At 55.7% G+C, this 14,861-nt stretch overlaps 1 protein-coding gene across 1 annotated transcript in view; it reads right to left on the bottom strand.

The window, feature by feature from the left end:
- Nucleotides 1–14,861, bottom strand: part of TMEM201 (transmembrane protein 201) — a 44,674-nt gene that overhangs the window by 13,213 nt on the left and 16,600 nt on the right. The window contains exons 2-6 of the mRNA XM_038746473.1: nucleotides 13,684–13,804; nucleotides 13,096–13,305; nucleotides 7,259–7,435; nucleotides 6,090–6,454; nucleotides 4,323–4,526 (exon numbers count right to left, since the gene is read on the bottom strand). Coding sequence (XP_038602401.1) covers nucleotides 4,323–4,526; nucleotides 6,090–6,454; nucleotides 7,259–7,435; nucleotides 13,096–13,305; nucleotides 13,684–13,804 — 1,077 coding nt within the window. The remainder of the gene's footprint in view (nucleotides 1–4,322; nucleotides 4,527–6,089; nucleotides 6,455–7,258; nucleotides 7,436–13,095; nucleotides 13,306–13,683; nucleotides 13,805–14,861) is intronic.

The following is a 14,861-nucleotide window of genomic DNA, read 5'->3' as shown; positions in this document are numbered from 1 at the left end:
CATAGCAAGAGGAAAGAGAAGGGGCCCTGCTAGTACCACGTTTCTCTGCCCTCTTGCCCTGGCAGGGTGGGGAAGAGGGGGCTGGGGGAGGCTCTGAGCCAAAGCCGTCTCCAGGAAGAGGCAGATGGCCTGCCGCCTGCTCTCTCACCCCACTCCTCGCTACTCTGCGGTTTGAGCCTGGGGGCCACGACGAGACTCAGGTCAGAGTCGCTCCACCTGGGGAACTTCAATCTGCTCCCCTCCCATCCCCCCAAAGGGAAAGACCACTCCCCAAGCAAGAGATCAGCTCAGCTGCAGATCCAGGGTAGGAGGAGGAAAGAGTTGCCCTCCTTCCTTTGAGGTCAATCAGAGGCCAAGCGAAAGGATCTCTACCCTGGAGGACTCCCGGCCAGGCAGCCGTCCCTCGTGGCGGTGGTAGAAAGGAGAGAAGCCAAGGGATAGGGCGCGGGGGGCTTCCTTAGGGTCTTGGCAAGGGGACCAAGTTTCCCTCCTGGCCATGAGACTCCTTCCAGCAGACCCCACTGCAGCCCGTTCATATGGCAGCCTCGGGTGAGAAACAGGTCGATGGGATGAAAGAGCAATGGGGTGGCAGGCAAGGAAAGGAGGTAGAGCAAGCCAACTTTGACCATTCTCCGCAGACAGGATCCCTTTGCACTCGAGGCAGGCGGGAGACAGAAACGGGGTTCTGAACAGCAGCTTACTGTGTGGTGAAGGGTGAGGAAGAGGCCAGGGAAGAGAGCAGGGCTGCGCGGCAGGGAGGGGATGAGGACAGGATTCGGGCACCGTAACCTGCTCCCCCCGGAGCCAACGCCCCCAACCCTCGGCGTGAAAGCGCGGGACAAAAGATGGGACGTAGAGTCGAACGGTTGGAAAGACTCAGGGCCGTGGAGGCATTTATTTCAGATTTGGTAAGGTGAACAGGAAAGCGTCTACAGGGGCGGTGTTTACAGCGATCAGAGGGCCACTAGACAAGCGGGTAGAGTTCCACTCCACGACTGGCTACTCAGAAAATGGAACAGGTCACAAGACACAGGGCTGAGCCAGGCTGGGTGAGGACCACATCCCTGGGGGAGGGGGAGGAAGGGTGGTTGGGGGGATTTAAGGGGGCGCGATATCCCCAGAGAGGGGAGTTCGATCTGTCCCCGGCCACCTAGGTCAGCAGCTTGACTCACGGCCCCCGCAAGCAGCCTCTGGAGCCCCGAGACCAACAGACCCCTTCCTGCTTGATTCCTGGACCTGAGAGGATATGGAAAGCAGCAGTGGGGGTGGGGTGGGTGAGGACCCCTGAGCCCTTGCTAATCGCTAAGCCCCATTCAACACCACAGGATGGAGCGGCTGGCTGAGGGCTGGGCATTCTGGTTGGCCGGCGGCCCCAGAATGGTCCGGCCTCTGTCCCACGTTCCAACAAGCCTGGCTGCTCCCTGACAAAGGGATTGCTCAATAACCATAAATAATTCCTCATAAATACAACAAACACACACACACACACACACACAGAAAAACGATTCACTTCACACCAATGTCAGTCTACACTATAACCCAATGGGATCCAAAGGAAAACAAGCACAGCAAAACGACCACCAATGACCCCCTCCGCCTGCCACCGCCTTGGCCAGCCCAATGTACTCTCCAGACCTGGGGAGAAAGGGTTAAGTGGGAGGAGGGAATTGAGGGAGCAGCGGCTACGATTTCTAAAGTACCAAAGGCAGGTGATTTCACATAAGGACACCCCCCAAGATGGTTGAGAAGGCCACCTCACCATCCCAATAGATGGGCATCTTGTTCCAGTGGGCTTGCTGCTGACAGATTTCACCAACAACCCTCAAAGCCGCCAGGGCACCTCCTGTCCCTTGCTTCCCGGCAAGCTAAAGTGGAGGAGGCATTTCCCCTTTTCTGGAGCATTTCTCCCTCCCTGGACACCTGAGCTCCTGCCTCCTCACCCCTCAGGTAACTGACCTGCATGCCACTAATGAGCCGGCCAGAGGGATCGGTGCCCAGAGCTGGGGGAGACCAGGAGGACAAATTTGGACTTGGGTCCCAAACTAGCTTGGGCCGAGGGGAGAGAGGATGGGCTGGGGCCTGATGGGCCTCCTCAATTCCAGCCCCTGAATGAGCCTCTACTCCGGGCAAACCGGAACCCCCAAGATGAGGGGGCTGCCCCTCCCTGCCAATGGGACTGTCTCCCCTCACTCCTCAAACCTGCACTTCCCCTAGTAGGGTGGCCTATCCACCCTCTGCCCAGGCGAGCTCAGTGTGGAAAGCATTTTGGAGACCCAGCCAAGATGGGGATGGGGAGGGTCAATCAGTGCCGGTTGGCTGTTTCAGGCAGAGTCACCAGCACCCGAAAGCCTTTGGACAAGAACTCCACACCATGGTTTGCCTGCCCGAGTCAAACAGGCCCCCCTCAAGGGGAGGTAATTGTCCCCGTGGATGGTGAACGGGGCCATGCTGCTCTGACAGCACCACCTCTTCCCAGGAGGAGCGGCAGGGCCCTGGACAGGGGTGGGAACCTCAATAAAGAAGCCCCCAGCAAAGGCCACACTCTCAGGGGCTGGACAGGACTTGGCAGTGGCCAAAGGGTGAGGGATATCCTGCCCATGGGAAGGGAACTCTCTGAAAAGGACTCTGTCTCTCTCCTGGGATTGCCCTTCCTGCCTGCACCAGCGAGAAAGCTCTCCACAGGCCCAGGCTCACAGCACCAAAGACTGGGTAACTGCATCACACTGCACCAAGCTGGGACACCAAGACTGCAGCCGGTGGAGGGGGGGCTGGGAGGAGGGCCTGGGGGGGCTTCCAACCCAGTTCGGCAGGCTCCAGCCAAATCTGAGAGCAGGTGTTCTGCAATAGGAAGTGCTCTGACAATGCTAACTTAAAAGTTAGGGCCCAGGGGAAGGTGAACTCTCAGGAGGACGAAAGTCCAAGCTTCCTGGCTCTCAAAAGCCCCCAGCCAAGTGGCGGAGAGCCCGACCTTGAGACCAAGCCCACGCCCTACCCTCTTCCCAAGCCCTCCTCACCCACTTGCCATGGGCTCTGGGGCCCAGGATGAGGCTCACCACGGACCCCGGAGTCTCTGGGTGGAAAAAAGCAGGCTAGAGGGGTCATTTTAGATAAGCACCCTCCAAGGGGCGAACCCAGGGCAGTCTGGGGAGGGAGGAAGAAGGAAGGAGGAAGGGAAGCAGAGGTGTGGCAGAGCTGGTGGCTCAGAGCCCTGACAGGGGTAGTGGCTGGAGTTAACCCTGAAGAAGGGTTCAGTGAGCATAGCCGACAGGCACCACCACCTCAGGGACCAAGGGAAGAGAGATCCAAAGGCTCTTGTCCTTCTGCTCCTCCTTGACACTTGATCCTTGCAAGGTGAAGCAGAGGGATTTGCCAGTGATCAGAGAGGGAGGGGCATGAGTCTAAAGTCCAGGAAGAACCCTCTTCGGGGAGTTGAAAAGAGGAATTCCAACTATAGGGCAAAGTCTACTCTTGATGATCTGTTCCAGCGGAGGGCAGTTGGGATACAGACAGTACAGAGCAACAAATAATATGAACCGGAGGGGGGCATGGGGGTGGTAAGGAGACAGTGCTCAGGGATGGCAAGCAGGAGCCCCCAATGGCTCAGTCTGGGGAGAGATGGCGGAAGACCAGCTTGCTGGTGAGAGCACAGAATCCTCCTACAGTTAACTCACAGAACATTCTCAGATGATTGCAAACAGGCTGCACAGTCCTCCGCCCTGAAGGCAGAGGAAAGCTGTGGGTGGTGAGTAGACCACCACCAAGCCACAAACCCCTGGATGGGGAAGCTCAGCTGGGATCCCCTACCGGACCCCTGCAGCAGGGTTCCCCAGGCTTGGCGTCAGCCATCCCCAGCCATCCCCGGGACCAGACGGAGCGCAGATAGGGCAAGGCAGACCAGCCTCGTGGTAGGCGGCACCCCCGGCCTGCCCACAATACCCCCGAAGCCAGGGGATCCGAAGTGCGAGTTACCGTAAGAGACCTCAAATGGCTTTGGGACCAAAACCCCTCTTGGGGAGGAGAGTGAGGGGGTGCTCAGCATGGAGAATACAGTGCAGTGGCTCTAGGGTGGATTCTGGTGACCAAGAACGGGGGGGGGGGGGGGAGGGTGCTGGCTTCCTCCCTAGAGGGGCAGGGTAGAAGCGAGCAGGGAGGCGTAGGAAGGGTCTTCGCGGTCCCTACAAAAGAAGAAGAAAGGGGTGGACAGGCGGAGAGTGGCGGGGGCTAGGAAAGAAGGAAGGAAGGAAGGACGACAGAAGCACCAATCACGTGGAGTCGGGCCAAGCTTTTCCTCCCTCCCAGTCCTTCACTGCTGGGGCTCTGACCTTCGGGGCCGGTACCTCCGCTGGCCCGTTGCTTTCCGCGTGGCCACGGCCGCAGTGAGGGAGACCAGGCAGCAAAGGGACGTGGCACTGAGCTTGAAGGTGTCCAGCCAGCTGGGGGCATCCATCTGCAGGTATCGCTCCATCAGGTGCAGCCCCAATACCAGGAACCACAGGAACGAGGCGAAGGCATCAATTCTCCGGAGCCTGGACGTGGCCGAGGGAATGGTGAGGCCTCCTGATGGGCTTTTTCCACATATTCCCTTGCCCCCGCCGACCCACTCAGCCCCCAACTACCACACCATTCCTCGCAGGGTCCTGCGTTCACCCACCAATATCAGTCTTTCACTTCTCCTCCATGCCTGCTTCTTCCCTGGTCTTCTCCCACCCACCCCATAGTGGAAGAGACTGCCCCCCAACCACTCAGATCACTCGGAGAAGCAGTGTGTCTCAGTAGAAAGAGCACAGGCTTTGGAGTCAGAAGTCATGGGTTCAAATCCCAGCTCCGCCAATTGTCAGCTGTGTGACTTTGCGCAAGTCACTTAACTTCTCTGTGCCAGTTACCTCATCTGTAAAATGGGGATTAAGACTGTGAGCCCCCCATGGGACAACCTGATCACCTTGTAACCTCCGCAGCACTTAGAACAGTGCTTTGCACATAGTAAGAGTTTATTAATAATAATAATAATAATGATGGCATTTGTTAAGCGCTTACTTTGTGCAAAGCACTGTTCTAAGCGCTGGGGAGTATACAAGGTGATCAGGTTGTCCCTCAAGGGGCTCACAGTCTTAATCCCCATTTTACAGATGAGGTAACTGAGGCACAGAGAAGTTAAGTGACTTGCCCAAATTCACACAGCTGACAATTGGCGGAGCAGGGATTTGAACCCATGATCTGACTCGCAAGCCCGTGCTCTTCCATTGAGCCACACTTCATTATTATCTGTCTAGCTAATAATAATAATAATGACAACACTAGTATTTAACTGCTTACTATGTACCATGCACTGTTCTAAGCATGGGGATAGTTACAAGGTAATTAGGTTAGTCACAGCCCCTGACCCCAATTACCATTTTAGTGATGAGGTAACTGAAGTTAAATAACTTGCCTAAGGTCACACAGCAGATAAATGGCAGAGCCAGGATAGAACCCAGGTCCTTCTGACTCCCAAGCCTGTGCTCTATCCACTAGGCTACAAGATGGGAAGGGTTGGGTCTGGCCCTGGCCATTGTCCTGAGAGTTGGTGGGTGACAGGGGTCCAAGAAGCCCTTGATGGCCCAGAGATGCCGAGGACTGTGGAAATCAGCTAGCAGCCTCGGCACCCCTGGCCGCATTCTCCTGACGGTCCATTGATGGACTTGCCAGGCCCTCCACTCCTCACAGGACAGTGCAGACTCTCTTCCATTTGCTCCTCCTAGCCCCTTCCCAAGGCTGGGGGTCAACCAGGGAAATGCACACTTGCAGAGATCTATTCTTCCAGGAGGCTGTTTCAGTGGAAGCTCCTTGGGGGCAGGCAATGTGTCGCTTGCTTGTTTTGAAATTCTGAAGTGCTCAGCATAGTGCACTGCACCCAGTGGGTACTCCACACATGCTATTCCTACTGCTATTTTTGGCAAGCGAGTCACGGAGGCCCCTCATTCCCTCTTTCCAGCTCACTTGGTCCGAGGCATGGCTACAACTCTCAGCCTGGGAAGATGCTATCAGGGATACACGGTTGAGGCTGCCCCCAAGGGTCGCCGCCACCCCCCCATCCTGCAGCCCTCACCCACCTGATCCGTCCGGCTAGCATCATGGCCAGCAGGCAGGTCAGCAGGCCCAGCGCCACTAGGCCCATCTGATGACTCCGGCCAAAGCCCCAGGCATCACGCAGCTTCTCCATTGAAGGCTCAGGCAGGAGGCGCAGTAGCCGCCGCCAGCCCCCAGCCCCCGGGGGGGATGTGTGGCCGGGGGCCGAGGCCTCGGCAGATGAGTCGTTGCCCCCAGCGGGCAGGATGGGCGGAGGGGGCGTGGTGGGGGCAAGAGGGTCACTAGTGCCCAGCAGGGCCATAGCCAGCAGGAAGGCACAGCTCAGGAAGGCTAGGAAGCGCAGGAGGATGACCTGGGCAGGTGTGGTCACTGGAGATGAACAGAAGCTCTGCAGGAGAAGGAGAAACGACCGGGCAATGAGGAGTGGAAGAACCCGGTGGTTGGGGGTAGGGGAGGAAGAAGGGGGCCGGGGGCGAGGGGCACTCGATCCGAGTGGGGAGGAATTCGGAGCCTGAGGCTGAATGGTGAGGGCGTGACTGGGTAGAGGCTGAATGGAGGATCAGGGGTAGCAAAGGACAGACCTGAGGGAGCTCCAAACTCCCATTTTTCTTCATTCAATCATGTTTTGAGTGCTTGCTGTGTGCAGAGCACTGTACTAAGTACTTGGGAGAGCACAATATAAAAATAAACAGGCATAGTCCCTGCCCACAACAAGCTTACAGTAGTTGGTCTTCCCTGTTAGACTGTAAACTCATTGTGGCCAGGGAACGTGGCACTACTTTGGTACTTCCCAAGTACCTAGCACCTACCATTGCACCCAATGGGCTCTCAGTAAATTCATTCAGTCGTACTTCTTGAGCACCTACTGTGTGCAAAGCACTGTACTAAGCACTTGGGAATAACACAGTAAATAACACTCCTACACTGCTGGGGAGGTTTGTGAACCCAGCTTAGGACAGCCAAGGCGGGACGGGGGTGCCTCGGGAGCTTCACTCTGTCCCTGCAGCACCAAAATCTATTTGACAATCAATCCTGGGCAGTTACTCCTGATTGGCAAGGGACAAGACAGAAAGCTGCTGGGTGACCTGAGCTGGGCAGAAGCTCTGGACCCCTGCCCTCTACTCTCCCGAGGCCTGGGGTAAGGGGAGCCTTCAGGGCCACCCGTGCACCTGCACTAGCCGTGCCCACATACCTGCATGTAGGTCTTATCCGTCTCTCGGCGCTTGAACTGGTGGCTGAGCAGCAGTGCCCGCAGCTGCCGGTTCTGGTGCTTGATGTAGTACTCCACTGCCGCCTGGCAGGGCCGGCACAGCTTGTACATCTGCTCCAGGTGGTGTTTGTACACCTCAATCTCCTCGTCGTATTTGCCCTGGAAAAGAGGAGCGGCGGATGGGCAGGGGGTTGCCGCACCCCAAAACTCCATGACCCAAAGGGTGGTGGCTTAGAAGTACCAGGTGCCTGCTCAGTAAATAACTCCACCCAGGAGATAGGGTTCTGCTGCTTTATGCACCCAGCTTTTGCCCCAGGTTGGCTTGGGGTTGTGGGCGGACACAGAGGGAGGGGTTGGGTTCATGAAGTCGGGCTCGGAGGGAATGCCCTCTTGGAGGGAAGTGCCCTCTAGATCTGCTCCCCAAACACAGCCCCTGGACAGATTTCATGGCAACAGGGAACCCGAACCACCGTGACCATGCTGTCGGAGAAATCGCATTCTCTAATCTCCTGTCCGCAGTGGGGGGCCCCACAGTACTGGAAAAGCCACTCTGGCCGCCAAAGCTGCATCTCCCCCTTCCTGCAGACTCAGAATGGCTCCCGTCTCTGGGGCCAGCTGACGGCTTCCCTGGCCTCAGGAACTCCCAAGTCCCCTGACTCCTCGGCCTGGGCGAATCTTCACCCAGAGTCTCCACTAACTGCTGCTCCCTTTCATCAAGCCACTCTCCTCTCCCGCCCCTCCTCACTTACGTTCTTCTTGCTTCTCAGGCCGATCCCTTGAGCCGCTCCTCCTCATTATTCCCCTGTCCAACCCATTACTCGGGCCTTTCCTCCCATTCGGCAGCCTGCCCTACTCAGCTCTGTCAAATGATATCTCTCTCCCACTCCTCCTGAAGCCCCCTCTGGATCCCCTCTTCCATAAGGCATTCCCTGACAAAGCAGCCACCTACCTGATGTACCGTTCCTCAGTTCCTTCAGGCACCTGCTCATTCGTCACTAGGAATTATTTACCCATGTCTATCGTTCATGTCTAGTCACTCTTTTTTTTGATCATGTCCAACCCGATTAGCTCGTATCTACCCCAGTGCTTAAGTAGAGTGCCTGGCAATCAATCAATCAATCGTATTTATTGAGCACTTACTGTGTGCAGAGCACTGTATTAAGCGCTTGGGAAGTACAAGTTGGCAACATATAGAGACAGTCCCTACCCAACAGTGGGCTCACAGTCTAAAAGGGGGAGACAGAGAACAAAACCAAACATACTAACAAAATAAAATAAATAGAACAGATATGTACAAGTAAAATACATAGAGTAATAAATACGTACAAACATAAATATAGGTGCTGTGGGGAAGGGAGGGAGGTAAGATGAGGGGGATGGAGGGGGGACGAGGGGGAGAGGAAGGAAGGGGCTCAGTCTGGGAAGGCCTCCTGGAGGAGGTGAGCTCTCAGTAGGGCCTTGAAGGGAGGAAGAGAGTGAGCTTGGCGGATGGGCAGAGGGAGGGCATTCCAGGCCCGAGGGATGACATGGGCCGGGGGTCAATGGCGGGACAGGTGAGAACATAGTAAGTGCTTAAAAAACACTATTAAAAGCTACAGAAAAAACAAATGAGTAAACAAAACAAAAAAAAAAACTACCATATGCATTCCAGTCAGACATCTTCAGTCTCCCCGGTTTTTTGTTTTTTCCAAGTGCTGCGGTAGATACAAGCTAATCAGTTTGGACAAAGTCCATGTCCCACACGGGACTCACAGTCTTAGTCCCCATTAAGTAACTCAAGCACAGAGAAGTGAAGCGACTTGCTCCCAGCAGACAAGTGGCAGAGCTGGGACTAGAATCCAGGTCCTTCTGACTCCCAGACTGCAAACTCCTGAGGGCAGGGGCCATATCTGTCAGTGTGTCTTCTCAGGAAAGCTTGCCAGGTGCCTAGAGAAGCACCTGGTACAGGAACACTGGGCTCCCTCATCGCTGGAGGCATGGACACCGAATGCCAGGTGCAACCTCAGGGCCCGTTTCCCAGAGGGCCACAGAGTAGGGAGTCTGGACAAGCCCTGGTATGGCGCTAATGTAGCACCACTGCCTTTGGCCCTGTGCCCGGCAGATCAATCAATCATATTTATTGAGCGCTTACTGTGTGCAGAGCACTGTACTAAGCGCTTGGGAAGTACAAGTTGGCAACATATAGAGACAGTCCCTACCCAACAGTGGGCTCACACTCTAAAAGGGGGAGAGAGAGAACAAAACCAAACATACTAACAAAATAAAATAGACTAGATATGTACAAGTAAAATTAATAAACAAAGAGTAATAAATATGTACAAACATATATACATATATACAGGTGCTGTGGGGATGGGAAGGAGGTAAGATAGGGGGATGGAGAGGGTGAGAGGAAGGAAGGGGCTCAGTCTGGGAAGGCCTCCTAGAGGAGGTGAGCTCTCAGTAGGGCCTTGAAGGGAGGAAGAGAGCTAGGTTGGCGAATGGGCAGAGGGAGGGCATTCCAGGCCCGGGGGATGATGTGGGCCGGGGGTCGATGGCGGGACAGGCGAGAACGAGGCATGGTGAGGAGATTAGCGGCAGAGGAGCGGAGGGCGCGGGGTGGGCTGTAGAAGGAGAGAAGGGAGGTGAAGTAGGAGGGGGCGAGGTGATGGAGAGCCTTGAAGCCGAGGGTGAGAAGTTTCTGCCTGATGCGCAGACTGATTGGTAGCCACTGGAGATTTTTGAGGAGGGGAGTAACATGCCCAGAGCGTTTCTGGACAAAGACAATCCGGGCAGCAGCATGAAGTATGGTTTGAAGTGGGGAGAGACACAAGGATGGGAGATCAGAGAGAAGGCTGATGCAGTAGTCCAGACGGGATAGGATGAGAGCTTGAACGAGCAGGGTAGTGGTATGGATGGAGAGGAAAGGGCGGATCTTGGCAATGTTGCGGGTTGCCAAGCAGGCACCTTTGCTGCTGGAAACCCGCCGGTTAGAAGTGGAGAGCCGACGAGCTGGGCGGCTCATAGAGGACCCAGAGGGGCTCCGGCTGCAGAGCTTGTGATCTCCACTCCTGGAAAGCAGTAGCCCTTACCCTTCAGCAGCAGCCAGCAGCCCAATGGTCCCCTGACCGGGGTCCGGGCTCCCTTTGCTGGCCATCCCGGAAACGGCTTGGGAGAGAGCAAGAGGGGAGGGTACAGCTTCAATCAATCATTGACGCATGAAGCATTAACTCTGTGCCCTTATCTTCCCTCCCAAAACCTGCCCTCTCCCTGACTTTCCCATCACTGATGACGGCACTACCATCCTTCCCGTCTCACAAGCCTGCAACCTTGGTGTCATCCTCGACTCTGCTCTCTCGTTCACCCCTCACATCCAATCCATCACCAAAACCTGACGTTCTCACCTCTGCAAGATCGCCAAGATCCGCCCTTTCCTCTCCATCCAAGCCGCTACCCTGCTGGTTCAATCTCTCATCCTACCCCGACTGGATTACTGCATCAGCCTCCACTCCGATCTCCCATCCTCCTCTCTCTCCACTTCAGTCTATACTTCACGCTGCTGCCCGGATCATCTTTGTGCAGAAACGCTCTGGGCATGTTACTCCCCTCCTCAAAAATCTCCAGTGGCTACCAGTCAACCTACGCATCAGGCAAAAACTCCTCACTCTCGGCTTCAAGGCTGTCCATCACCTCGTCCCCTCCTACCTCACCTCCCTTCTCTCCTTCTACAGCCCAGCCCGCACCCTCCACTCCTCTGCCACTAACCTCCTTGCTGTGCCTCATTCTCGCCTGTCCCGCCGTCGACCCCCGGCCCACGTCCTCCCCCTGGCCTGGAATGCCCTCCCTCCACACAACCGCCAAGCTAGCTCTCTTCCTCCCTTCAAAGCCCTACTGAGAGCTCACCTCCTCCAAGCGGCCTTCCCAGACTGAGCCCTTTTCCCTCTCCCCCTCCCCATTACTCCACCCTACCTCTTTCCCCTCCCCACAGCACTTGTATGTATGTTTGTACAGACTTATTACTCTATTTAATTTACTTGTACATATTTACTATTCTATTTATTTTGTCAATGATGTGCATCTAGCTTTACTTCTATTTATTCTGATGACTTGACACCTGACCACATGTTTTGTTTTGTTGCCTGTCTCCCCCTTCTAGACTGTGAGCCCATTGCTGGGTAGGGACCGTCTCTATATGTTGCCAACTTGTACTTCCCAAGCGCTTAGTACAGTGCTCTGCACACAGTAAGCGCTCAATAAATACGACTGAATGAATGAATATGCCAAGCACTACATGAAGCGAATGGGAAAGTTCAATGATTCAATCGTATTTGTTGAGCGTTTGCTGTGTGCAGAGCACTGTGCTGGATGCTTGGGAAGTGCAAGCTGGCAACATATAGAGATGGTCCCTACCCAACAGCGGGCTCACAGTCTAGAAGAATTGGGAAGAGATATTCCCATTGGGAAGATACTGGGATTTTGGGAAGAGACTGTGAGGCTCAAGCAGGGGACTGTGTCCAATCTGATTAACTTGTATCTACACCAGGGTTTAGAACCCTACTTGCCACCAAGCCCCCCTCTTTCCTCTCCCCCTCCCCACCATCCCCCCCTGCCCTACCTCCTTCCCCTCCCCACAGGACCTGTATATATGTTTGTACAGATTTATTACTCTGTTTATTTTACTTGTACATATTTACTACTCTTTTTTGTTAATGATGTGCATCTAGCTTTTCTTCTATTTATTTTGATGACTTGACACCTGTCCACATGCTTTGTTTTGGTGTCCATCTCCCCCTTCTAGACTGTGAGCCCGTTGTTGGGTAGGGATCGTCTCTATATGTTGCCAACTTGTACTTCCCAAGTGCTTAGTACAGTGCTCTGCACACAGTAAGCGCTCAATAAATACGATTGAATGAATGAATGAATATGCCAAGCACTGCATGAAGCGATTGGGAAAGTTCAATAGCCAGATATGGTTGACACGACCCCTGCCCTTGAGGAGCTTACTGTCTGGTAGGAGTTTGGTCCCCCAGTGGGGACGGAACAAGAGAATAAGCAGTGGGAAGGAAGGCAGCCACGAGGGATAGGGGTCCGCCCCTAGCCTGCCCAGACAGGATCCAGGTTCCCCCGGACCACTTATCCCCAGGTGCAGCTGAGGGTCTGAACCTTCTACCTTGTTGGGGAAGAACTGAAGGGACTGGGGGGCAGGGCTCAAGGCTCCTAGGCTCAAGCAGTACTCCAAAAAGGGTGGCCTGCATTTCTGGGGGGAGGGGGTCATGCAGAGTACCCTGCCTAGTGTCCAGCCCCAAGGCCTTTTGGCTGGGACACCTGTCCAGCACTTCACTGGCAGAGGACAGGAGTTCACATTCTTCAGGAGCCCAGGGACAAAACCCTCTGATGCCTTCAGGGATTGGGGAAAGCCCGACTCCCTAGTTGCCGCAGCAACCCTTAGCAGGGAGGGGCGGGGGAGAGGGACAGACCAGATGAGCCAGCAGAGACTAGTTACCCGAGGGATGCACGCACACATGTGTGTTTTGGGGGGTGGGTGGCAAAGGACACTATCCCACTCAGGAATGTGGTGTCAGCTGGGACTGGTCAAAGCCCTGCCAATCCAGGGCCTGGTATGTGTGCAGGCGGGGGGGGGGTGGTGTTTGAGGAAATTGGAATGCAGAACCCTTTGGATTTCCATCTCCACACAGCCTCTCGGGCTCTTCCAAGGCAGAACAAGGACTTGCTTCCCGGCTGGTGGCAGACCAAGCTCTGGATGTGCCCGCCACCCCCTCTCCTCTGGCCCACCCGCCTGCAGTGTCCTCCGTCCCAGCCCTCCCTCTGGAGAGCCTCACCTCCACTCGGGGGGAGAAAGACGCCAGCTGCTTGATCTTGGTGGTCTGGTGGTTGTTGCACTTTCTACACAGGAGGACCTGGCTGCTGACCCACTGCTGGGGCCGGGAGGCGTCACTGAAGCTGGGGCTGCTGCTGCTGCTGCTGCTGCTGACTATGTGGTTCAGGTGCTCCATGTATTGGGCCGGGATGGGCTTGTTGTAGTCACCGTTCTGGAGCAGGGCAGGCGGACCGGGTAGGGGCAAGGGCAGACACAAAGCCAAGCTAAGTGGGAGGAAAGCCCCTCTCCCAAGATTCCCGCCCTCTACTCTTCACCCACTGGAACCACCCAGAAGGCAGATGCCACAGGGTTTTGGGTCGAGAGGGAGAGGGTGGGCAGACAGGCTGCCTACTGTCCCCTGGCTCCTTCCCGTCCTCTCCAGCCCCACCCAGGGAAGCCAAGGGGGCATAATGTCCCTGGCTCCCATGTATGCAGGCAAGGCCAATGACTGGAGGGTGGCCGGCCCCACGGCTCCCTGCTGTGGGCCAGGCCAGTAGGTCCAGCAGCCCTTCCCCCTTAGCTCCACCGGCCCAGGCCCACCGCCCCGCACCTCCTGGAAGCCGTTGTACTGCTCGCAGTTGGGACAGTCCCAACAGTTGCGGTTCCCATAGGGCACCACCGTGTCCTGGTTGCAGAACCAGCAGTTGACGGTCATATGCGTCGGTTTCTTCCTGGAGGCACGAGGGGAGAGAAGAAGAGAGAGAACATGGAGAGTCACCAGAGAGACCCAAGGCCCGCCACACCTGTTCCCTGTTCCATCCCTGCAGAACGGGGCGAATCAAAATGGCCCACCTGATCCCCAACTCTTAGCTTCTGCCTGCACTGTGCCATAGCAAGGGTTTGGGGTAGGGGTGGAGAAGAGGGTGACAAAATGAGGGGCAGTGGGGAGAGAAAGGAAGGGTGCAGTCTCCCTGCTCAAGCACCCAGTAGGGAGGCCAGTGAGGAAACAGGCACCCATGAGCCCAGGCAACACCTAACTGCCAGAAACCCCTCTGGAAGCACGGCCTGGCTCCCTCCCCAGGAGACTGATTGTGTCCCCCCAACCCAACCCCACCCTCCGCCAGAACCCATGCTCAGTCTCCATCAGGAGTCATTCGTTCGTTCAGTCGTATTTATTGAGCGCTTACAGAGTGCAGAGCACTGTACTAAGTGCTTGGGAAGTACAAGTTGCCAACATATAGAGACAGTCCCTACCCAACAGCGGGCTCACAGTCTAGAAGGGGGAGATAGAGAACAAAACAAAACATATTAACAAAATAAAATAAATAGAATATGTACAAATAAAATAGAGTAATAAATACGTACAAACATATACATATATACAGGTGCTGTGGGGAGGGGAAGGAGGTATGGTGGGGGGGGATGGGGAGGGGGAGTCTCCCCAAGGCCATCAGAAACCCAAGTCCTGGAACCTGGGCATCACTTTGCAATCTCCTCCCCTAGAGCATGGGGGTGGAACCGGGCAGGAGTGGTGGAGGGGTAGAGAAGGGACCCAGGTCTCTCCACGCCCTCTGGCCAGCTGACTCCCGGCTTCCCGCCTCCGGAAGCTTGCCTTGGAGGAGTCTCCCTGAAGCTGGGCAAGGAGGAAAATTCAGCTGCTGGAAGCTACAAATACCTCCCAAGACCAGCCACTATGAAGGGAGGGGATAAACAGAGACAGCTGCCCCAACAACCAGCCAACCAGCTCTGCCAGCCATCCAGCAGCTGTCCAGGCCCTGAAGGGCCAGA

This window comes from Tachyglossus aculeatus, chromosome 5 (genome assembly GCF_015852505.1).
Source record: "Tachyglossus aculeatus isolate mTacAcu1 chromosome 5, mTacAcu1.pri, whole genome shotgun sequence".
Classification (NCBI taxonomy): domain Eukaryota; kingdom Metazoa; phylum Chordata; class Mammalia; order Monotremata; family Tachyglossidae; genus Tachyglossus; species Tachyglossus aculeatus.
The sequence above is the reverse complement of the archived record's forward strand: the minus strand, read 5'-3'. Positions and strand labels throughout refer to the sequence as shown.